This window comes from Idiotropiscis lumnitzeri, chromosome 11 (assembly GCF_059441095.1).
Source record: "Idiotropiscis lumnitzeri isolate Australia: NSW breed Sydney's pygmy pipehorse chromosome 11, RoL_Ilum_1.0, whole genome shotgun sequence".
NCBI lineage: Eukaryota > Metazoa > Chordata > Actinopteri > Syngnathiformes > Syngnathidae > Idiotropiscis > Idiotropiscis lumnitzeri.
This window is the reverse complement of record NC_142401.1, coordinates 9428221-9451402: the sequence shown is the minus strand read 5'-3', so window position 1 is coordinate 9451402 and position 23182 is coordinate 9428221. Positions and strand designations below refer to the sequence as shown.

General features: G+C 39.6%; 2 protein-coding genes and 1 long non-coding RNA gene across 4 annotated transcripts; 2 read left to right on the top strand and 1 right to left on the bottom strand.

Annotated features, from left to right (window-relative positions):
• Positions 1-108: 108 nt before the first annotated feature.
• odad1 (outer dynein arm docking complex subunit 1) lies at positions 109-7519 on the top strand. 2 transcript variants are annotated; one of them, XM_088308394.1, is made up of 15 exons: positions 109-239; positions 503-583; positions 830-926; positions 1015-1204; positions 1717-1842; positions 1914-2027; positions 2111-2178; positions 3566-3738; positions 3843-3977; positions 4799-4881; positions 4963-5131; positions 5276-5412; positions 6303-6406; positions 6507-6597; positions 6689-7519. In XM_088308394.1, exons 2-15 carry the CDS (start codon positions 517-519, stop codon positions 6782-6784), a joined length of 1650 nt encoding a protein of 549 aa, XP_088164520.1. In that variant the 5' UTR covers positions 109-239; positions 503-516; the 3' UTR covers positions 6785-7519. The 2 variants fall into 2 exon arrangements, with proteins under 2 accessions (XP_088164520.1, XP_088164521.1); XM_088308395.1 differs by lacking the exon at positions 109-239 and having other exon boundaries at positions 568-600.
• LOC148327285 (uncharacterized) lies at positions 4869-21163 on the bottom strand. The gene is made up of 2 exons (XR_015845767.1): positions 19597-21163; positions 4869-5112 (listed from the first exon to the last, which is right to left on the bottom strand). It is a non-coding gene; the product is annotated as an uncharacterized LOC148327285 (long non-coding RNA).
• On the top strand, positions 19737-23076 carry LOC148327284 (uncharacterized). The gene is made up of 5 exons (XM_088308396.1): positions 19737-19930; positions 20462-20557; positions 20891-20957; positions 21092-21168; positions 22202-23076. The coding sequence occupies exons 1-5, from the start codon at positions 19880-19882 to the stop codon at positions 22271-22273; spliced, it is 363 nt and encodes a 120-aa protein (XP_088164522.1). The 5' UTR covers positions 19737-19879; the 3' UTR covers positions 22274-23076.
• Positions 23077-23182: the final 106 nt, after the last annotated feature.

The window sequence follows — 23182 nt, the reverse complement described above, 5'->3', positions numbered from 1 at the left end:
ACGAATCAAAAGATATATGGACTGCGCAACTAAGCCAAAAGTAATTTGAAAAACAAAAATTATTGTTGCGTGAAGAAGCTCACCTACCACGTTAGCTAATGCTGGTCGCGCAGTGCATGCCGGGAAATGTAGTTTTAAGAGACTTGGCGACAGTTGCTAACAACTCAAATTGCGGCTCTACTCTTGGGAAATTCTACCGAAAGAAGGCGCCGGATTATCACTGTTTTCCACTTAATCGGGTAAGATTACTTTCTAGTCAAGTCTCAAAAGAACACGCATACAGTTAACGTAAAATTTAACCAAGTATTTTAGTAGTACAGTGTATAGCTACCTACAGTAATTATTAGCATTTTTTTAACCTGGGTAATATTAAAGTGACGTTATACCATACCTTACTTGAAGAGAAACACCCGGTAAATTCAAATATTTAGAGGAAAACAAAATGGCGACAGCACCTTGTTTTTATAGAATGAGTAAACGTTTTCAACAATTTGTCCCGTAGAGTGCTGTATAAACATGTCCAGGGGAAGAGCAACCAGAAGCGCCCACTCAGACAATAGTGATGTAGATGCTGATGATACAGGTAAAAGTGAACAAAATGTAAGAAAATCCATAAGGTAATCTTGCACAATGATATATTTTCCAAAAGCCGTTAACATGAAGTTATTTGTTATTTTAAAATGTGAATTTTGACACAACTCTCAATATAAGATCACACGTAGTGGAGCTGTACTTAAAAAGGGGGGCTGATGAGTGTTGACATGTTCATTATGTCAAGATGGTCTTTGAATGTGTGTGCAGAGGTTAGTGTCTATTTTTTTTTAAATAGAATTAGAGAAAGCCAAGCTGCTCAGACAGTACCGGATCTTGGATGCAGACAGGCAAGCATACAGCATTCAGGCCCGACAGCAAATGCGCAAACAACAGTGAGAAGACAAGTTCACCTTTGTTTGTTTTCTTTTCATTGTTTTTTTCCCCTTAAATCTAAATGACTGTTGGTGTTTGCGTTGAAAGGCAGGAGCTAGAGAAACTGATTGCGGAGCAGGACGAGCTTCGGCATAAACTCGGTGCTTGTAAGAGCTTGTCCCGTCAAAAGAAGGAAAAAAAGGATGCTGAGAGCCTTCATTTGCTGCTGGAGCAGAGAGACCGCCTGGAGGAGGAGCTGGAGAAAGAAATGCAACTTCAAAAAGAGCTGCAAAAAGATGTGAATGACCTATGTACTTAGATTCTGTCTCACATTAAAGGGAACATCATTTTTTTTTTAAATTACATTGTATACAAATAGTTGATTTTCTGAAGTGCTTACTCACCTATCAAGAGTGATCATACAATCTAGTAAATTTTTCATGAGCTGCCTTTTTAAGCACAACTTTGACCAGGTATTTGTGTTTTGCAATATGGCCGTGCACCAATTTACAAAGTGGAATCCCGCCTCTCCAGTCTTTTATTTTTTTTTTAATTTTTGTGGCGGGATACATTTGATTCATATTTTACACTCCCTTTTTTTTAGACTCAAAGCTACATATGTATCTCCAACCCTTGTAACAAACTTGGAGTACTTACCACAATAGTGACATGAGACATAACAGCAGTGTCAAAACAGGCTCATTTTAGTGAGGTTTTTTTTTTTTGCACAACTATTTTAAATTGCAATGAAAATGCATACATTGTCTCACAAATTGTGAGCATGTAGGGTTTTGTGTGTCATTTGGGCAGATCTCAAACATGGAATTGAAGCTGAAAGAGCTGAGGAAAGAGAATGCCAACACAAGTGACACCCAAAGGTCTGCACACAGGCGTAATCAGGAGACCATACGCACACTGGAGAACAACCTGCAAGGGGTAAATATCAAAGCTCATTTTTAGGTGTCTGTCTTTTGCATAAAAATACCAGTTGTGATGTGTCTCCACAGGCTTTAACTCGATTCAATGAGCAGATGACCAAGAACAGCCATCTCCGGGAGGACCTGCAGACTCTTCATATTGAGCGCGTTCGTTTCCAGCGGCTACAAGAAAGGCTGGTCCAGGTGAGCATCTCAGCACATCTCCTAGGCCCTGCAGCAATCTAGCAATACGGGTGCTCATCGTTATGATTGGTTGCTTGCCATAGGAGCTCCAAGATGTCAGGAAGAAGACCAGTGAAGCAATCAATCTATCGACTGCAGCCCACGATGCAAGGTACGAGGTTTAAGATGCACAGTTTTGTTTTTTTAGAGAAATTATCCCACGAAATGACACCTAGGCCATGCAAACACCTGTTATATTTCTGAATATATTTGGAATACTAGAACTGGTTTTGTGTCACGATAAGGCCTACCCCTCAAAATTGTCTTGGTGGCATCGAGTAAAATTTGCTCTTGTCTAAAACCATCACTTTAAAAAAAAAATACACTTGTTCGTCAAAAAGAGTGAGCCATTTTTTCCAATAAATAGTATAGAAGTGTAAAAAGAAAATTAATAAAAAAAGAAGAAATAGAGAATTAGAAATCCCTTTATTGTCATTGTACTCAAGTGTGCAACGAGATTAGAGCAAATTTGGGCTTAAAAAATTTACACCCAACAGTGACAAAATACTTTTTTTCTACTGCAAAATGGCAGTTTGGCAGGGACGTGCGGGTCAGGGCAGGCAGGTTTAGGGTTCAGTGTGCAGTGCGGTCAAGAAAGTACCTCGCCACTACCAGCATGTGGCAGCGTTGTGCTCCATTGCCGCAATGGTAGAAGAAGCCAACAGACATTGGGTCAATCCTGTTTCTCAGGGGATGTTCCAGGATCGTTTTCTAGCGTCTGCAGCCATGGCTGCTTATCTGATCATTTGAATCAGGTGTGTTGCAGCAGGGATAGATGGAAAACAGGCAGGACACTGGCCCTCGAGGAAGAGGATTGAGGACCCCTGCCATAAACACATAAATCATCACTAAGGCAAGCAGACATAGATTCCATCTTTAATCGGGAGGCACTAATGATCTCTTCCATTCATTTGTATTGTGCTCCAATACATTACTGGTAATCATATTAACTCGGCAAATTCTATGCTGATTTGAAAAAAATAAAGCACACCAAACAGCAACTCAACAGTACAGAGGACAATGAACCAACAAAGACCGAACGAAAGCAGGGCACTAAATACAAGCAAACTGACAAGACAATGACTAACACATAAATGAAGCGTAAGTGGCTGAGGGAGCTGAATGGCTAAAATTAGGGACTGGGATGACAAGCACAGGTGGACACAATAAACTAACAAGACAAACACACAAAGGAACACAAGGAAAACAAAGTGAATTCTAAACCAAAACCAAATAACAACAAACACACCATGACAATTATGAACCTCACTGCACATCACTAAAACTCATTATTAACACTGTAATCAGTTCATGTAATATAATTAATTATAAATATGCCATTTCATAGGAATTATTTAATTTCATTGAGATTATTTTGTCCACCCCTGCTAGACTGTACCTTGTTGGGTCATACGTAGACTCCAACTCATCCTTTAGTTGTGACTGTCAAATACAAACATACATGCTGTGATAGTCATGATCATATTTTGTGCATTTAGGGTGGAGGCTCAGTCCAAGTTGGCAATGATGCGAGAAAAAGCAGAGAAGGAGCTTGCTCAATACAACACAGAGATGAGGGAGCTGGAGAGGGTTATTTCACATGAATCCTGCCTCAAAGACTTTATCACCACCAAATACAGCGAGAAGATGGGCCAGGACGGTGCAGAGCGAGGTCAGAGACATGCAGTATTTTGGACCATGGTGTGATCTTAGCTGGAAGAAAGTTTGCCTATCACTCATTGGGTCTTATGTATATATATTTGTTGCATTAACTAGTGTCAGGTTTGAAGGAGCAGGGGACAAAAGACCTGAGTGAGGAGTCGACAGATGACTTGGAAGCGTTTTTCCAGAGGATTCAGTCTGTGACAGGAGAAGCTGACCCAGAATTGCTTGTGAGCAGTTTCATCCAGGGTACGTACAACATCAGCTTCTGCTAGTCTACTGCTAAATGTGATGGGGCATATTTGTAGCCCGCGGTAGCTACATGAGCTAAAATAGATGCCACTTAAAGTTGGCAGTGGAACCATGTCATTTCTCTGAGCCACTCAACACAGGCATATGTCAATGGATAAAAAATATGATTTAATATAAGGACAGCTAAATATAAGAAAATAATATTTTTTTTATTCTGATTTAAATATGTAGGTTTTTTTTTTTCCTTTTAATACTGTATTTTGGTTTTCAAAAGTTATTTAGTCTGAAATCATTACTTTTTCAGTTTTGAAACGTAATATAATGGTTTCTTGGGCGTAAATTTTATTTTATTTTTTTTATTTAAAAAATATGTATCTAAAATTTTTCAAGTTATGTTTTTAAAATATTTTGTCAGTTAAAATTTTGAATTTATTTTATTTAAATAGATGATTCAAATGTGGAAAACATTCATTCAGAATTAAATGGAAATAATGCGTAGTGTTATGTTTAACTGATGTATATATATTTTTTAATTTTAAATAAAATTATTATTATTACAAAAAAAATCTTTAATCTTTAGATATTTAAACACACTCAAGTTATTATTTAATTTAGGGCATTAGTGTCCCGGGGTTAAAATTTTCTATTTGTTTTTCATAGTTTACTATAGTGTAGAACTGCACTGCATCTTACTGAGAGCTGTTTCTAATATGTCGGTTATTTTTAAAATGTTGATACAGCTTGTGTAGTATATTTTGCCAGAGTTAAGGAGTAACATGTCCAGTGGGTGTTGGGTGTTTTGCTGTTGCCTTTCACAGCTGAAGACCGTAACTTTGCACTTTTCAACTTTGTAAATGAGCAAAACAACGAAGCTGAGGTTCTGCGGGATCAAATAAGCCAGGTGAGTTTAATCTCAAAGCGTGGCCACACCACCACAATAAAAGTGTGTTATTCCACATTATCACATTTGTGTCTAATCCAGATCCGGGAAAAGATGGATCACTTTCAAGTGAAAGGTTTGCGACAGGAGGAGGACCATCACGCTTCGCTGATAGACGTTGACGAACGGCAGAAGGACGCCGAGTTGCAAACTGAAGACCTTGAAAACCGTGCCGCCGTCATAAGCAAAGTCCTGGAGGAGATTAAAACAGGTCTGGCATGCACTTGAATATCATCACACAAATACAGCAATGGCTTAAACGTGAACCTTTATGTGTAGCTAATGATGTGGCCAGTAAGTATTTACTTACAATATATAATACAGAGTAGGAAAGATTCTTGTTCTATTCTCACAGGCGTGAGCAGTATTGTCTCTAAAGTGGAGTGTGTCATGGAGGACTCCATCAGTGACAACAATATTATGCCCTACTTGGGTTTGGTGGAGCAGAAGACCAACCAGCTCCTCACCATACAAGCTTTCCTTGATAACAAGGTAACGGTAATGTCTGAAATTGATTTGTGTGAAGAAATCATACTTTCAAAAAGCAATAACTGGCCATAACTGTCACATGTAAGTTTTTTTTAATAGGAAAAAATCTATACAAAAATTATTTTTTTAAATAATAAAACAAAAATATGAAAAAATATAACAATAAAATAATGCTGATTGTCTGTAAGAATCAAATGTTTTCTTTTTACATAATTTATATTACACCATATGGAAAGCGCTTTGTTACAGCTCCGGCTGTTATGAAATGCGCTATATCAATAAAGTTGTATTGTATAAGAAATTCCTTCACCGTTTTCATTTGGATGAATTCTGTATTTTTTTGCGAATGTACCACTATATTGTAACTATCACAGTGTACTTGAAATTTAGTAAGATATCTCCTCGAAGTAGTATTTTTTTTTTTTTAATAAATTAGAAAAAAAAAGGTATGACCCTTGGTTTCCTCCGGGAACTCCGGATTCTTCCCACATTCCGAAGACATGCATGGTAGGTTGAACACACTAAATTGTCCCTAGCTGTGTTTGTGAGCGCGGATGGTTGTTTGTCTATGTGTGCCCTGCGATTGGCTGGCAACCAGTTCAGGGTGTACACCGCCTACTGCACGAAGAGAGCTGGGATACACTCCAGCATGCCCGTGAACCTTATAAGGAAAAGCAGTTTAGATAATGGATGGATGGATGGATGATGGAAGGAAAAACATTACCAATGGATAAAGAATTAAAATTAACATTTGGACATTAAGAGAAAGTACTGTCGGTTTCCTATTATGTAAGTGTCGCGCTCCACCCTTTTACATATAAAAATACCACTGTGTACACTTGGTAAGTATAATTAACTCAAATTATCAATTATCGTTTTATTAACAATTACAGGAAATTGGCAAGGATTACAACTCATCCGATCTTCCCAAATTTCTCTTTGGCCAAAACCCAGTGACGCTCCAGGAGAATCTTACCATTCAACCTGCAGTCCGGAGGTTTAAGTTTTCATTTTAAATAAGATTATTTAACATTTTTTGCACGTACAGTTACATTTATAGCCCTTGTGCTGACGGGTGTGTTCTCTGACCTCTCTAGTGTGGACTATGACGCGGACGACTTGCTTGTCGCGGATGAGGAAGAGCGGCCTCTCTCTCAAGGGGAACTCCGTAGAAGAATATTGGAAGGGGTGAGTCAGATTTTTTTTTAAATGCTATTTACAGTCTATGTTACTTAGGAACCAGTTATATTGTGTGTGATGGTCTTCATTTTCCTTACAGGTTATGCAAAGAGAGAATTCAGGGTTGAAATCTGCAACAAAAAGCTTCAAAACAAGCCCACGTGTTCAAGAGGAAACAGTGATGGAACAGATCTGAGCGGTAGATCCATATGCAATGTCTAATAAGAAGGAAATTCAAATGTAGCTTGTACACGTACAGTACTCATGAAAAGTTGGGGATCTTTGGATTGCGGGTGAAATTTCAGCATGAACCTATGCTGAGTAACGACAGAAATTGCGAGAAACTGGAATGTGAATTTTGCCATTCAGCACCTTGTCATAAAACAGCAAGTTGTGCTCAAAGTACAGCATTCCAAATTTGGATGAAGCTGACCTGTTGGGGTGACAGTGCATTTGAGCTTCATGCGGATATTTTACCTGAAAGCCCCTCCTGACCTTTTATGAGTATAGTATATAAGTATAATTTTCCTCACGTTTTTTTTTTAATGATGACGTTTTTGGTAACGATCCATTTTAGTCTCGCTTGCAATTTGTTTATTTGGTTCTAATTAGTTTTGCAGCTGTAAAGACGCCCTGCAGTAACCAGCTGTTCTTTTTCATGTGTTAACGGCCATCTGGCTTTGGACCACACTGTGAAAGTGCACTGTTTCACTGCATGACACTGGCTGCTATGCCCCAACACAAAGGTTGGGGGCAGCAAAAACCTTTTGTCATTCTAATTGACATGCTGAGATTTGAATTTTGGTGTTCTCAACATGGTGTGGCGATTTTGCAACCTCCAAGGCTTTTCATGTTCTTTAAGCTTTGGCTTTATTTGCTCACTATGTTTCACTATAATCAATCTTAAAATAAACAAAATGTACAAACTAGACATTTCCACCACTCCAGGTAATCAGTTTATTGGAAACAGCTGCAGCATGGCAGTGGGGTGCGCTTGTTTTGCCTGACTTCCTAGCTATGAAAAGAGGATCTTCACTACTACCGCTGAATTTGTCCACTTTGTTGTTTGTAGATACACATAACAACAACCTATTGCTTTCCAGCCTCAACATTGTATGTTAATCAATGTTTTATTTAAGATAAGATAAGATTGCCTTTATTAGTCCCACAATGGGGAAATTCGAGATTCGAACCCAGACCTCCTGGGGAGACTGGGACCTGAACTTAGACCACTCGGCCATCCATTATCAAAATAATTAAAAACACATTCATTTTGACTTTGCTGAAGTGATCTTAGCAACTTTAAAAATGTGTGTTTCTTACTTTGCTAAAGTTCCTGCGCAGTAAAATTTGTTGAGAGCACTCTACTCAAAATTCGATCCCGGTAAACAGAGTAAAATTTGAGAGTAAAATATTCAGTGTAAAATTTTGAGCAAATTTTACGCAGAATTTTAAGATTAATATTTGACTCTGTTTACTGGTCTTTTTTTTCGAGTAAAATGTACTCTACAAAATGTACAGCGTGAGATTCCCATGAAGCTGCTGAGACAATTGTTAAGAAAAAAAAAACGAGTGAGAAACATATTTTCCTTTAACATATATGTAGATTAACAGGTTTAGATTAGAGACTTGCTGCACCTAATGTGGGTTGCCTGACAATTGGAAAATTACAGAGATAAACAATAGTAATGCAGTACTCTAAAAATATACTAGATGTACAAGTTTGTATTTAGTATCGCTTAAGTTTAGCAGGTTTGAAAACATAATTTTTCTTTATTATTGTCCAACTGCTGTACCCCACCCCCCACCTCTCCTCCCCCCCAAAGTCCTCTTGGGACTTCTTGCCTCACAATTTGAAAAGAAACATACTTATGAACAAAATGTTCTGTAACGATAGTGAAGGTGTTTTTTTTTTGTGCATTGTTTATGTCTAACCTCAGTATAAGAAATCTCTATTTTGGTCATTTATTGAACAGCCATTTGAAATGTCATCTTATCCAAACAGCAGCTTCCTGAAAAACTCAAGACAGTGATTTATTTAAGAATGCTATATTTGTATCACCGGAGCTGCGAAACAATTCACAAAGTCTGTTACTATATTTGGGATTTAAAGGTCACATACAGTCCTAAAGTATTTGGACAATGACAATTTGTAAAGGGGGGGTAAATAATTAAAATGTGATTGTGATGTTGCAACTCTCATCTTAAATCATCACTTTTAATGCTTGGATGAAGTTTATAATAATAAAGTTTGGATTTCTTAGAGAAAAAAAATTCTGAACTTGGCGTGAACGGCGATGTACATGCACACGAAATAAAAATAAAATTATCGATTGTCATCACTTCACTTACTTTATTAAATAATTCTCATGTTTTTCAGTAGACAGATGACACACTGCATGACCATGTTTGAAATAAAGAATTTTAACTGTGAATATTCAACAAAAAAAAAATCCATACAAGTGACCACAGGGGAATGGCAAAATCTTCAACTAAGACTCCCCCACCCTTCATTTCTCAAATACACAGCGTATAGGTGTAGCACAACACAGAATCAGGAATTGGACTGGAACACAATGGCTACTTGTGTACATTTGAATGTTTTTTCAACTTTATTAAATCAATTAAAAAAAAAAAAATGTAATGCCAAACAGATAGAATTTCTTGGAAAATACACAAAAGAGTGGCACACCTCCATAGGCTCTCTTAAGGGTTAAACAAAAGCTGGAAGTCTGCACTATTTTAATTTAAAATCCGGTGTGGCCGTGTACTAAAGGCAATATCACTGAAATACTGCATCAAACACTTCAAACAAGAGAGCGCGTGCACGCAAATGGGTCAATCTGATGTAATCGACTGGAGCTCGTGTTGCTTTAGAGATTTTTTTTTTTCGGATCTGGAACTATTACGCCTAACATTGGTGACTGGTCGAGCGACGGCTTGGTGGGCTTATTTAAGATAAACCCACTTGCAGCCTCTGCTTAAACAGATTACAGCAGATAAAAGGGGGCGCCGTGGAAACAGCGAGCAGGGAAACGTGATGGAGGAGAGGCTGCCGTCTTTGAAATTCTACTCTCGCCGCCAACCCCTCCTCCGCCTCGTCCTCCCTGCACACGGCCCTGCATCTCCATAGAAACCCTCCCTTTTTAATCGCAACACAAGCCTCATTTCCTGCTCCTGACAAAGAGCTCTCGATGCCTGCTTCGATCCACCTCCTCCTGCAGGCTCTACCTATAGCGAGAGGAGTGAAATCTCCACCCCACCCCTAGCACTCCTCTCCACAGTAACTTTATCCTCTCCTCTCGCTCAGCGACTTCTTATTTGCACACCTTGATTGGCCTGATTGTCTGGATTCTTTTCTGCTGTGGAGCCACTCCACGTAGAAGTCATTTTAAGTGGAGCTTTGAAGAGGCGCTTGGCTAGACTGAGCGTCCTTGCGTGACCTCTATGCGTCTTCCTGCAGTGTCTTGTTCTTGGGGAGGGGAAATACACTGTTGCCTTACTATCTAGGTTAGGGGGGAAAAAAATGTTCCCTGTCGGTCTCCCTTGCTGCCCTGATCCTGTTTGTTTATTTGGGAATGTTGCCAGGTAGTTTCCTCAGCCTGCACCCAGAGCCCTTCCCTCCCTTTGACGTATGTATAACACCCTCTGCCGCACCCCGCCAATGCTACTGCCACCGCCGCCACCAGCACTCCCACCCTCTCCTTTTCCCTCTCACCCACATCTCCGGGATGTTGCTTGGCAACCACGCACCATGAGCACATTTCCCAGCCTATCAGATCGGCGGGAACGTTTTCAAGCGCACCCCTCCACCCTCCCACCGCACCAACTCAATCAAGTCAATCGTTATCTATGCAAATATCGTGTTCTGCATCTCGCTTCTTCCTATAAATTATTCTTCAACATGTGCCAAAGGTTGACCGCTGGGTGGCAGCACGGCGGGTTTCACCTCATGTATTTAATTTCTTCTTCCCGCTGTTGCTAAGCAATCCCGCCTGTCATGTTTTTACCTGTGAAACATTTGGAGCTCTTTGCTGTTAAACCGGGCACCATTTTGTCTTTGTGCGAACATGATAGCGGCATGTACAGATCTGCATTTCGTAAGAGGAGTTTCAACAAAAACCTTGCCCTTGTAGCGTAATAGCTGGCTTGGGTTTGACTTCTTTGTATCAGGCTGCAGACAGGAAATATGCACTTGAGTGATTAGGCCTGCAGCTCTCTCTCCTCTGTCATCAGAGGAGAGAGAGTCCTGCCCTTGTTTTCTGATAACTTCTAGCTTCTATGAATTCATGTTGTTGTTGTTGTTGTGGCTTTTCACTTCCAGAATCACCCCACGTCCCTTCCCCCCTTGCCTGGATCTCCCCTGTGTGCGACTCCCTCGCCGTCACCGCGTTGGTTGCTGTGCAGATGGCTCTTTGTTGGAGCTGCACAATGGAGCTAAGGTCAGCGCGCCTCATGCCATGAGCGCACACGCTAAAGTTCTCCTTTCCAGCTGCCTCTCGTCTTTATTTAAAGTTGTTTTGTTTTGGGTTTTTTTGTACAACACAGCCAAGGCACGCTTGCTGTTGTTGCAATATATCATGAGGTGAATGCTTGAGCCTCTTGTAGCAGTGAGTGAGCGCACAAAGGTTGTCCACCAGGTAGCCCCCAAGGACTACATGAGTAGCCCATGAGTCTGTTCTAAAAATAGCGCTGATGAGACAATTCAGAAGAATGTTGTCCAAGTGGTCATTTGAAACGGTAAAAACTTTAATAATTTCTAATATATATATATATATATATTAGTGTTCCATATTGGTATTTATCTGTTTCCAGCTTATCTCTATCATTCATTGTCAATCAATGTGAGAAATCATTAACAGGATCAGTGTCTTCCCATAAATGGAATTAGGGTTAGGTTAATTAATAAAAAATATCGCGTCTAAGGTAATTTGTTATTTCCGAAATGTGTAACAAACTGGTAGCCTTTTGGATGCTTCAGGCCGCAAGAGCTGGCAATCAGTTTCAAAACGGTTGTTGACCCCTGATGTTCTAAATATACTGTGATGTTCCAAAATTTCTCTGTAGCTTTTAATGTACAAGCTGTTGTTTTCCATACCCAATACTCAACCAATCAAAAACGTATTTGTTACAATTTTTGATCTTCAACATTTTGCTTTGTGGACCCATGACAACCAGCCCGTCCAATCCACTCGAGGAACACACAGAATGCAAATGCACCATCTGCTGTGCCATCCCAAACAAACGATTGTTCATCACTAATGTTGAAGTAGTCGAACCTCTTGAATTATTCAAAGTATCACAGGATACTCCATATCCTCAAGAGTGTCAACAGTGTCCAGTTGTTTAAAAGGCACTAAACATTAGTTCTTACATTTGATATGAAGCTATTAGGAACTCGGGTTCTGTGTCAGCATGAAGTCGTTCCAAAATGGAATGCGCAAGTGTGAAGGGTCATGGGGGCAGGTAAAGCTGAAAGGCGGGAAAATCAGGGAAGGAGGAGGAGACTAGGAGGAGGAGCGCTTCTCGACATGCTCGGAATTACTGGAAATTTCCACTTACACACAGTCATCGAGAGGGTGGAGCTAAGAGGTGGAGAAGGTGGTTGGCGCTCATTTCAAGTCGTTCACAGAGGAGAAAGACATATTTGTACAATGCAACTGTTAAATTCTTCACTTGAACAACTAACAACGATCGCACATTTTATGGACATGCAACTTGGCAGGAAGTCAAAGGTGACTTTTTGGTTTAATAGCTGTTTTGGGAGTGCTGCCACTGTAACAAAGATGACAAACTTGTCCCAGCAATATTCTTGCATGTCTTGGTGCCTTGCCCTCCAGCGAGCTAGAGGAAGGTACCTAGGATTCCTGTTATTCCAAGGAATGTGATTCCACAAAAAATAGCCAACAAAGCAACAACAAAAACTAAAATTGCAGGGAGTCAATCTTTTAGATGCTCCCTAAGATAAGGTCTCACGAGATTTGCTGGAGTGAAACATAGTCAGTTTTATTTCTAGTGGGTCATGGTCATAGTCAAAATTGTCCTCTTGTGGAGGTATCACAAAAAAATCCAAAGAAAAAGCACTGGTACCCTACTGTGTTTCATTCAGCGACCAAATCACAGGCCAAAATCAACAGCCCATTAATTGCAATTGTTGTTCATCTAATTGTTGGCTATTCCAGACAAAAGATACAAAATTTCTTCATAATTCGACGAGCTTACATATAACCACATTTTCCCCGAAAGCAAAATGTGGCACTTCAATCTTTTTAAGTCCATAGCAAACACATCTTAAATCCTTTTCGTATTCTTGGAGTAGTTCCAAAACAGGCACACTCAAGCATTTTGTAAATCCTCATCAAAGCATTAATCCTTGGAAGCAACGTTAAAAAAGGCAAGTCAACCAACAAGATCCGCACACGCCTCGGGAATGTCGACATGGTCTCCTGAGCCACACTAGATCTGCTTTGCAGGCATCTATTTTCAGAGAATATGCTTTTAGTTGACAAATTAGTCTTCTTTATTTCTTTCACTGATGAAAATACAGCTACTCACTATGAAAGACAACTAAAATAAAGTGAAAAAAAAACTGTGAAGGCATGTGGACTCACCAAATTTGGCAGGCTTCTTCAAACCAGGTGTCTGCCATTTAGTTTTGAAGGGTATATTTCATGGTAGTTTTGGGCATTTTGTGACTGGAATTATGTTTGTTCCATGCGGACATTTGAATTTATTATAGTCTTTCTATATTATGATAGTAATAGACTTATCAATCAAGCCCACTGTGCTCCCAGCGAGAAGTCAAATTTTTGTTGTCCCTCGAGCACCGCAGGACTCGCCTGACGACAGGAGAAAGGCCGCTGGACCATGCGGAATCCCCGCAGTTCAAAACAAAAGAGCTCAGATTGCGGCAAACCAATTCCTCCAATTATCAGTCCCCATCTGCCCTTCCCCCAACCCTAAACCTGACCCTTGCTCTTCGGAGGGCCCCCTCTTTGCTCGGAGCGCTGACATTCCATAAGTCAGGTCAGGCCTTTTGTCCTCGCGAAATGGAGGTGAAATGAAGGCGCTTGCCATCCTGTATCTTGTCACTGTGTAGGAGAACAGTTGGGGGTCTTGAAATAATATTTCCACTCTTTCAAAACAGAGAGAGGTTTGTCTTTTGTGAATGATTCCTTTTGCCTTCTGCAATTTTTTTTCCCTTCTGGAAAAAGTGGTCAAAAGCTAAACTGTTTGCACAATTGCACGTCCTTTGCTTTCCTATTTGGCGACCTGCACACAGGCTCTCCATTGACTTGCATAAACTTGGATGGAAACAAGTTGCGGTAGGCAAATGAGGGAAGGAGAGGAAATTATCTCACAATTCAACCCCTCCCCACCCACCAACCTCCACTCACCCGCTTGATTCTATTGGTGCCCACTTTCCACTCTTGCGGAGTGGAGAGTGAGTAATGCGTTCTGCCATCCCTGAGTTACTCCCATGTCTCTATTGTAGGCACTCAGTCCATTAGATGCGATGTAATCTGCACTTTCCTAATAGGGTTACAATTTACAGAGTCAATCATATCGTTGATATGACTTTTCTAGGACAAAAACGGAACTACTGGAAAATCCCCAAAACATTTAACCTCCACGTGGTCCTATGTTTATGTTTGCATTTGGTCAAGTTCCGACCATGTGGAGTTGCGATTTAAAGATTGGTGTTTTAAGTTGGTGTCATGCGCAGCAAAGAAACAATGACAAAAACGCAAATGTTTCCAAATTCAGCATCCGGTTTTTATCCTAGGAATGTATGTAGAGACATCCACTGTTTAACCCCAAATTTTGAATTACATTTAATTTTTATGTGATTAATTAGGTTTTTTTTTCTGCATAATTTCTACCAGACTAAAACGCTGGATATTCATGTATTGAGAGAGATAATAAATAATTTACTTTGCTTTTTCGGCAACATGTGAAAACACAATTTCTTGTGCCACTTTCATCCGAAATACTCACACGCAACAGATAAAAAAGGATTTTAACTACAACAAGCAAAAATTCTCTATATGGTGATGTAACCCAAATTTTACACAAGTCACAATGTGCCTTTACAGCGCAGACATAAAGTCACAATTCCAGTAAATATTTGCACAAAAAAAAGGCACTCGGGGACTTTTATGTAAAAATGTCAAATTAAAAAGATTAAGTACCGTGGTAACTTTGAAAGTTTATATGACAGGGCCGCTGTAAACCGAGGACCATTGTAATTTTTTCCATAATTGCATCACATTTTTTTTTCTCAACGTATAATGGCCTTCTGGATACTTGAAATGTTGAAATGCTTCACAATAATAATATTTTTTCGAAAAAAGAAGTTATTCTTCTTTACCGTGTACAAGCCAGCAATCCAACTGACACGGTGACGAAAGAGGTCCAAGAGGTCCCTGAATCTGCCAGACGCACACGCCTTTGAACTCTGCATGTAATTACTTTTCGTAATTATATTTCTGAATGTGAGGTGAGTCACTAAATAGGCTTGCGGCCCCGAAGGCATCCTTGAAATCTGTGGTTGCAGCACTGGCGGAGAGGAGGCGATTAAAAGAAAAAGAACAAAAAAAAGGCGGTGAGGATCCCAGGAGACGTGCTAAAATTAGACACTTGTGACAAGATATCACGCTGGGGGTAAGTTATATACATTTTTGAAACAAATATATTTGCAATGTAAGACGAATGTATGTTAATTTGGGCTCTGAAAAGCTGCAGTCAACTGCACAAACTGACTGCATCTTTTAGACGGACGTCGTGCAAAATAGGCGACGTTGGCCTTTAACTTCGAACTCAGTGAATATTTCAAACAGTGACATGGCAACATGCACTCAGTTAACTTGAGTCAGCGTCTGGTGTGAGGTACAAAATACTTGGCGTGCTTACACACGTGTTCTCTTGCCTCTGTTAGGTCTCTCGCCGCTTTTGTTTAGCATGTTAAAGACCTTGGGTAAAGAAAATTTAGCCTACCATATTTTATACTAATAGCTAAAACTATTCAATGCATACGGTAGTTTTGATTGTTTTTTTTTTTTCGTTTTTTTTTTTTTTCAACGTAATCCATCCATATCCATGATTAGACAATAAAGGCCTCTCCACAGCAATTCGCCGGCTGTCTGTTTGGTGGAGTGCGCAACGTCGGAAAGTCGAAGCCGTTAATGGGGCGTGTTCGGCTGATTCAACATGTAGAATCTATTCGGTTTATCTGTCGGGTTAAATAAGCACCGTGGCTGTCAGCTAGCGATTCAGTGCACTGGATAAGAACAGGAAGTGACCAAAGTGGAAAAACTGAAAATTTAAACTATTTCTCAAGAACAAAATGAACTTTGCTCATTCTCACATCTCTATGCGCATAACGGCTGGCTGGACTGAAGAGCGCAAAGATAAAGTAATCACTCATTCACGAAAAACCGGCGTTATTATCACCGTCAAAGGCTACGCGTTGACTATCGCCGCCGATGGCATGGAGGGGTACTACGTCTCACGCATGCGCAGAAGGTCCGGAGTAGTTGGCGTCCCCGTCTGATTTTGCGGCGTATGCTTCCGTCAATTTCCGTTCAAATATGCCGACTTTAAGCGACGCGATAGTTGGCCACAACGGCCGACATCGCATTGGCGTGTACAGGCCTTTACAACAAAAATGCAAATGTTCATCAGTCTCCGGCATGTGATACCATTTTTAAGAATCCTGAGTTGCCAGTCAGCCATTGTACTGCTTTGTTGATTGTCCCGTTAACTGCTCGTTGCCGTTGTTATGGCGTTTGTCAGCGCAATGCCTCGATGCTGTTTGGCGTTGACATTCAGGCCAACATTTGTTTGAGTGGCTAAAAGTTAAAAATAGGGCACATCAATTGAACAGTTTCGTCCCCCCAAAGTGAATGAATTCCACAAGAAGTGTTTTTCATTTTCTCAATCGATTTATTTGCGATAAAGGGTTTGCAAAAAGGTATATGTGATTACGATCCATTTTCAAAACCTTATGGTGTCTTAGAATTTCAGTTTGTTTGATGAATTGCTTTTTGAGTTGATTTCTGACTGGCTTTGTACATTTTACGTGTTGAGCTCTGCCATTGTTTTCTTGAAATGAAGTCACACTTCCGGGTTTGTTGCTTGCCATGATCTCACTTCAACAAAATATTTTTTTGTCAAATATATGAATTTTTTTCCCCTGCTTAATGTTTGGATGATATTTAAATTCTTTACTTTGATGTCATTTTCTGAAATGACCTTATTCATCTTTAAAGTTGATGTTTCCGTATAACTTGTACTGACACCAAATAAGGGGGTGAAAACAATTTGGCAATTTTCTGTCTTGTAGGTGGTATCAGAGCGTAACGTTTCTGATGTATTGTTGAATTTTGCAAAGGTTTGAACTCGGGTGTGAAGTTAAGCACCCCACTCATTTTCCCAGGCCAATTGCGGTGAAAGCAATCGTTGCCATCCAACAACAATATAATTAGACTCTCATTTTTGGGAAGAAATCTATGTACTTAATTAGAGTTAAGCTCATTAGCGAGTGACAACGTAAGATTCCCGCCAGTGGCTTGTCTTCTCGCAGCGATGAGTAAGTACCGTATTTTCAGGGCCATAAGGCCCAGAGTATTCAAACAGTTACCGGTGCTATTTCTGTATTTAACACAAGCATTACGCTCACTGTATTATTGGGCGCAGGAGTGGTAAAACATACACTCGCTTAAAACATACGTTAGCATGCATGCTAACGTCTGTTTTTAAAAAGGCCATGAGAGCAAAATATAGCCAGTGTCGCTACATTATCCTGTGCAGCTGGGCTGTGTAAAAAAGGCAAAGACAAACAATTGTCTCTGTTACGATAATTTTGCTGGATATCTGTGTGAACGAGGTCTCTGATACGACCGCCGAAGCTGCGCCGACTTCCTTTCTGCATCAGTGATGTAACACAGAAAAGGCCGGATTTTACAGGCAGCGTGAAAGCGGCCTGTGTTAAATAACAGCTTGCAAACAATGGTGGATGTTTATTTCTTTTACATGAAATTAATTGTAGGTGACAGCATTAACATTTGCAGATTTGGATCTGCTATGAAAACTATTTGTTCCGCTTGGTAAGTTAAAGTAAAGCCTTTGGCGCGCGGGCCTCATTTGAAGCATCGGGCGCGAGGCTGTGCGGGCGCCTGTTGTCACTTCCTTTGGTTTAACAGTTGGATGAGCCAGTTGAATGAGAACAGAAGTAAACTTAAGGAAGAAAAAAAAAACAGGCTAGTCGGGTTATAAGGCTTAGTCATTAACAGGAAGGAGACCGTTTGTTTTCAAATGTTTTCACTGCCGTTAAATTGTCGAGAAACACAGAGAGGTTAGACTGAGGGGAGCCTTTTTGAAGCAGCGCAGTTTGCTTCAAATTTGCATTTTTGTCAGCATCCCTTGTCACAAATTCAAAATACAAAATAAACACATTTAATGGACATGGTGATTGATACATTTGATTTGGCAACATACTCTTTGGAAATAATGAGACCAAGACAAAGAAGAAACCAAGATAAATCATGTAGTGTAATTTAACACATTTGGGCAAATTTGTGTATTTTCAGGCATAGTTTTTCATAATTATGCAGCTTTTAGTGGTGATTATTGCGCCGTTGGGTAGTATGAAGTGAGTTAAATTTAGAAAAAAGGAATAGCCAGCCATCATAGGCATGGTGTTCACATCTTGACTTAATCCCTCCTTCAGTGTAATTTGACACCAATATCCACAGAGAAAGAGTGCTCACATTTAAAAAAGGAAATGTGAAGAAAAGCCAACACAATGCACATTTTTTTTAACCTTTTCTGTCTTCTGAACATATTATTGATAGGTTGATGTAGTCTGTTGGTGTATGCGCACCTCACCAAACATGCATAGTTTTTAATCACAGTTTCTCAACCAATTCAAACCATTCTAACAAAAAATCCTACATTTTTAAAGGGGGAAAAGAAATCCACATTTTAATGAGAAAATTCCCAAATCAAGGTAGGATTTAAACAAATGATCCTCAAATGGTTGGCCTCAAATTCACAATTTCTCAACTAATTCAAACATTCTACATTTAAAAAAAAAAATCTGACTTAAAATAATGAATTTCTTCTTTAGTGGAGTTTGACACCGATCTCCACAGACATTGATAATGTTAAAAATGAGGAAATTAAAGTGATAAAACCATTTACCTTTTCTGCCTGATTGAAACATTACAATTTTGAATGTATTGGTAGAGCATAATGTTAACAACTTGCATTCATTATTTGAATTAAACTTTAATTTAGATTTAGATTTATTTTTTTAACATATATCCTACTTTATAAAGAATTTTAATTTTTGCAATTTGACGGAGATATGAAACATTTCACAACCAATTCAAACTAGTCCAAATAGCCTACCTAGACATACATATGTACATAGTTCCTCTTGGGTAATTTGACACCAATCTCCATATATTGCTAACACAGAAAAAGTTGGTGTGGACATATTTCACAACAACTAAACTAACTTTGTTTTTTTTTAATTAGTATTGGGCATTTCCTAGAATCTCTAAACAGAAATAGATCAAGTTTCAATTGTATTTAAATTCAATGAGATTTTTTAATCACTATTTTCCCAACAATCCAAACCATTATTACATTAAAAAAATCAGATTATCAGAATTCTTAATTCAATAGAGAAATTTACAATTTTTCTATTGATTCAAACCATACTATCCCACTTTACATACTTCCTCCTTTCGTGTAATTTGACACCAAGTTCCACGCAGTGCTAACTAGAAAAAAAAATGTGAATACAAAAAAAGTCCGCTTGGCAACGTGGTTCACATTTTTATCCTGCCTTTAAAAAAAACAACTTTTAACATTGAAAAGTTCGTATAATCAATAGATAAATGGCAACTTTAACAACTTGCATCCCATTATTTGAATTAAAACCTCAAGACCCACACACAAAAAACCGTCATAGCAAAGCGGCGCTTTAAAATAACTGACCAATCATCGACGACTTGTCGTGGAAGGCGGGTGCTTATCCAAGAACTGACGTGGCGTTCCTCCAATCAAACGCCAGACGCGACGCTACGGTCCAATCGGTCGCCGAGTTGAGCTTCTGCCTCCAACAAGAGTGGTTTTCAAGCGGCTCCCACAGAAAAAGCAGAGACGAGCAGACATCATTTCTCTCTCGGCGTTACTGGACTCGTATCCGCGACGACGACGATAAAAAGCCAAAAACAGGAATTAAACAATCAAATTAATTCAACTCGCTGTCAAACTAGACATGGCCGACACAGCTGTTGACACCACCGCAACTGCAGAGGTTACAGCCAAGGTGCGTTTCATTCATTTTAAACTCACGCCGACCCTTCGCCTTTTATGCGAAGAAGTTGATAAAGTTGCAAATGTGAGCTACAGGCCACTCGTAGTTCGCGGTTAAGGGGGTAAAATGGCTGTTTGGCAAGTGTATTGCGTTAAAATGGTGCTTTAAAAAAATCAAACTCGACGCCTACGTCAAATGGGGGGGGCGTTCATTAGTTTTTTTTCAAGCCTCGTGTGTCATTTTGAGTTGAGAATTTGTCGTGTAGGGTGTCTTAATGCTGGCCAACAGAGACAAAAGCGAGGAGGAGAAAGCAGCCGGTGCTTTTTGATGTGGGCGGGAAAAGCACGAGCAGCCCTTTTCTCGTCTCACGCGCGTGCGTCGAGCACAACGAAGCAAAAAAAAAAAACAGCACACAAAAACTCAATATGACAAATTAATCGATTTAAAACGCCGTAGACCTAAAGCATGGTTGAGTTTCAGTCGACATTTCAGCGTGGAAAGAAAAACGTCGACAATTTCCTAGTTTTTCTTTCTTCTTCGAAGGAGCTGAAAGAGAAGAAAGAAGTTGAGGTGGAGAAGAAGAAGGAGGAGGAGGAGGAGAAAAAGACAGACAACGAGGACGCACCTGCTAATGGCACTGTGAGTTTGCTGGCAGCTTTCGCGGGGAGAGAGGCGGGAGTAGTGGGGGGCTTTTGTCTTAGGCGAGAAGCCCCCTCGTCGTGCAGGTGTCGCCATTCTGCCTGGGCCGCGTGCTCTTTGTGTGCCTTGTGGAAAATGGCACAGATGTTGGCAAGCGAGCCGCCTCCATTGGGGGGTGTCTTCCCAGAGAGTCTGCTGCTGCTCTTGCTGATGGTGGTTAATCCTCTGGAGAGCAAAAAAAGCACCCCCATACACTCTTCGCTCTTCCTTAGTGTAAACGTGCAGGATTAGTCCAACTACAAGGACTATAAATTTGACATTTTGCTCCCTCAGAATGGTGCTAACCACAGTGACAAAGTTGAGGACGCTGCAGAGGAAGAAGAGCACAAGAATGGAGATGGTACCCTTTTTTCCCCCTCATGCAACCCCCTGTTAAATAAATTACCCGTTTTTAAACTCATTACCTTGAATTAACATTCAGGTTTGTTTGAATAACTCTAAACGAGGCAAACTGTCCTTTTTTTTTTTTTGCAGGGAAAGCAGAGGAAGAGGCGCCCCCTGCTGAGGAGACGGATGCACAGCCTGTGAAGCGTGCTGCCGATGAAGAGGAGGTAGGTCACGTGTGCTGTCTTCAGTCACAATATTTATTTTTTTTACCCAGTTTCCGAACCAATTAACCACCCCCCACCAAAAAATAAACATTACTGGAGAAATTAATTGAATTTGTAAAACCACTCGCATTACACCACTCCCCAAGAAAAACGTATAATGGTAATTCCACATTCTCTGTAATAAAATATCCAAATAAATGGAGAAATTCAATAAATTCACTTCTCAACCAATTCATTCCTCTTAATCCACTCCACCCAAAAAAGCTTACTTTTTACTATTTAACATTTCGCAATATCTTAATTGGATGTGACTAAATAAATAGATAAATCAATGGCTAATTGATCGTCACACTAATAAACAGCTATTTTAATAATGGAATTATCATTTAGTAATTGTTTTACTTCAACTTGTTCAAATCCTCAGATTTGTTGCTCTCAACAGGCCTTAATTTTTTTTTGTCAATCGCGAAAGCAGGCAATCAGATTGTCTTTTGTGTTTAATTAAACCAATATATTTGTAAAGAACTGCTTTTGCTTTGAAAAACAAATACCAGTCCAGTAACTAATCCATTTTCAAAACGTTTGGTGATTACATCAATCTTGTGACATTTTTAATCACTAAACAGTCGAGTAAACGGTGCTTTGAAATGCACTTTAATTTGAAATAAAACGTCATCGTAATCAATTGAATAATATGTGATATTGACAGGTCTAGCAAACTCAAACCACCAAGCTTCTCAATCTATTTGAACCATTTCAATATTAAACTGATCTGCTCAACCGTAAATTCTATAAATGTTTTTTTTCCCACAAGAAATCTATTTAAACTAATGGAGACATATCACTGCAAATAAATCCTATCCCTCCCCAAAATATATTAAAAAGGAAAAAAAAATCAATCATATGTCCAATCATATATTTTCATGTTTCAAGTTCTACAGCTTGACAGTTCAGCTTCAACTCACCAGAAAATGTTGAGTTCCTTTCATTTTAAACCTTTTTAAAAAAAATTTCTTCCCTCCCTGCTTGGTAGGAGAAAGCGGACACCAAAAAACAGAAGACAGAGGAGAATGGAGACTCAAAAGAGGCGGAAGTGGAGGCTTAAAGATGGCGGTTTTGTATGCAGCTCAGTCTTACTGGTCAACATGGTGTTGTAGAGCTTGTGCTTTTTTCTAGGTTTTTCTTTTTTGCTCCCATGTTCTCACATTGCACTGGAGTTGTGAAACATTGTGGCCCTCTACCCCCATTTTTCTTTTTCTACAAGATGTTATTTATTGGTCTTTAAAATGAGCTTTTTTTGTATGTGTGTGCAAAACGGGGCCATTCTATGACATGAGTTTTCCATTTCCTTGCTTCTGTTTGTAAGCACAACCTCTATCAAGTCAGCTCTGACCAGCCGATTGCTCAAACGTTTAGGCAGCTGCTCACGTTCACATCAAAGACCAAAGATAAGTTTTAAGCAGGGGCTAATAATAATAATAATAATAATAAACATTATTAGTTGATGCGAAATCTTTTGTTGGTGTTTAAGCTGCTAGTTAATCCTCGGCCGCCCTGTTAGCATAACAGATGGTGCTCATGATATTAAGGGCCTTCATGCCACTGCCATTTTGGTCGAGGCAGGCTTTCTGTTGTTTTGCCGACGTTAATTAACCCCTCTTAAATCTTAACGCTTTGGTCTCGTTCCTTCTGTATACATTCCACGCAGGTTTGTACCATTTACATGTTTTCTTTCCTTTGTTTTTTTTTTTTTTTTTCCTTCCCATTTTCTTACGGAGTTTACATTTATGGCTGAGTAACCCGCTTTTGTGTCCAAGACTGCCTCTCTTTAACAACCAGCCGTGACATCTGGTTACTTCAGCCACTGCTTTGTATATTCTCAAACAAATAAAATGTCTTTTTACTTAATTTTCTACTCTGTGTTGTTGTGTACCGCTTTGTGTGTGGTGTGTTATGTACTGGAGAAGGTGTACGCCATGGTCTGCGTCTTTTAGTGTGTTTGCACAGCATGTCT

Coding starts and splice junctions, on each gene's coding strand:
- odad1 (XM_088308394.1), top strand. CDS start 517: ATGTCCAGGGGAAGAGCAACCAGAAGCGCCCACTCAGACAATAGTGAT. Junction 584..829: donor TGTAGATGCTGATGATACAG/GTAAAAGTGAAC, acceptor TTTTTTAAATAG/AATTAGAGAAAGCCAAGCTG. Junction 4,882..4,962: donor TGCGGGATCAAATAAGCCAG/GTGAGTTTAATC, acceptor TGTCTAATCCAG/ATCCGGGAAAAGATGGATCA.
- LOC148327284 (XM_088308396.1), top strand. CDS start 19,880: ATGGCCGACACAGCTGTTGACACCACCGCAACTGCAGAGGTTACAGCC. Junction 19,931..20,461: donor CTGCAGAGGTTACAGCCAAG/GTGCGTTTCATT, acceptor TCTTCTTCGAAG/GAGCTGAAAGAGAAGAAAGA. Junction 21,169..22,201: donor GTGCTGCCGATGAAGAGGAG/GTAGGTCACGTG, acceptor CCTGCTTGGTAG/GAGAAAGCGGACACCAAAAA.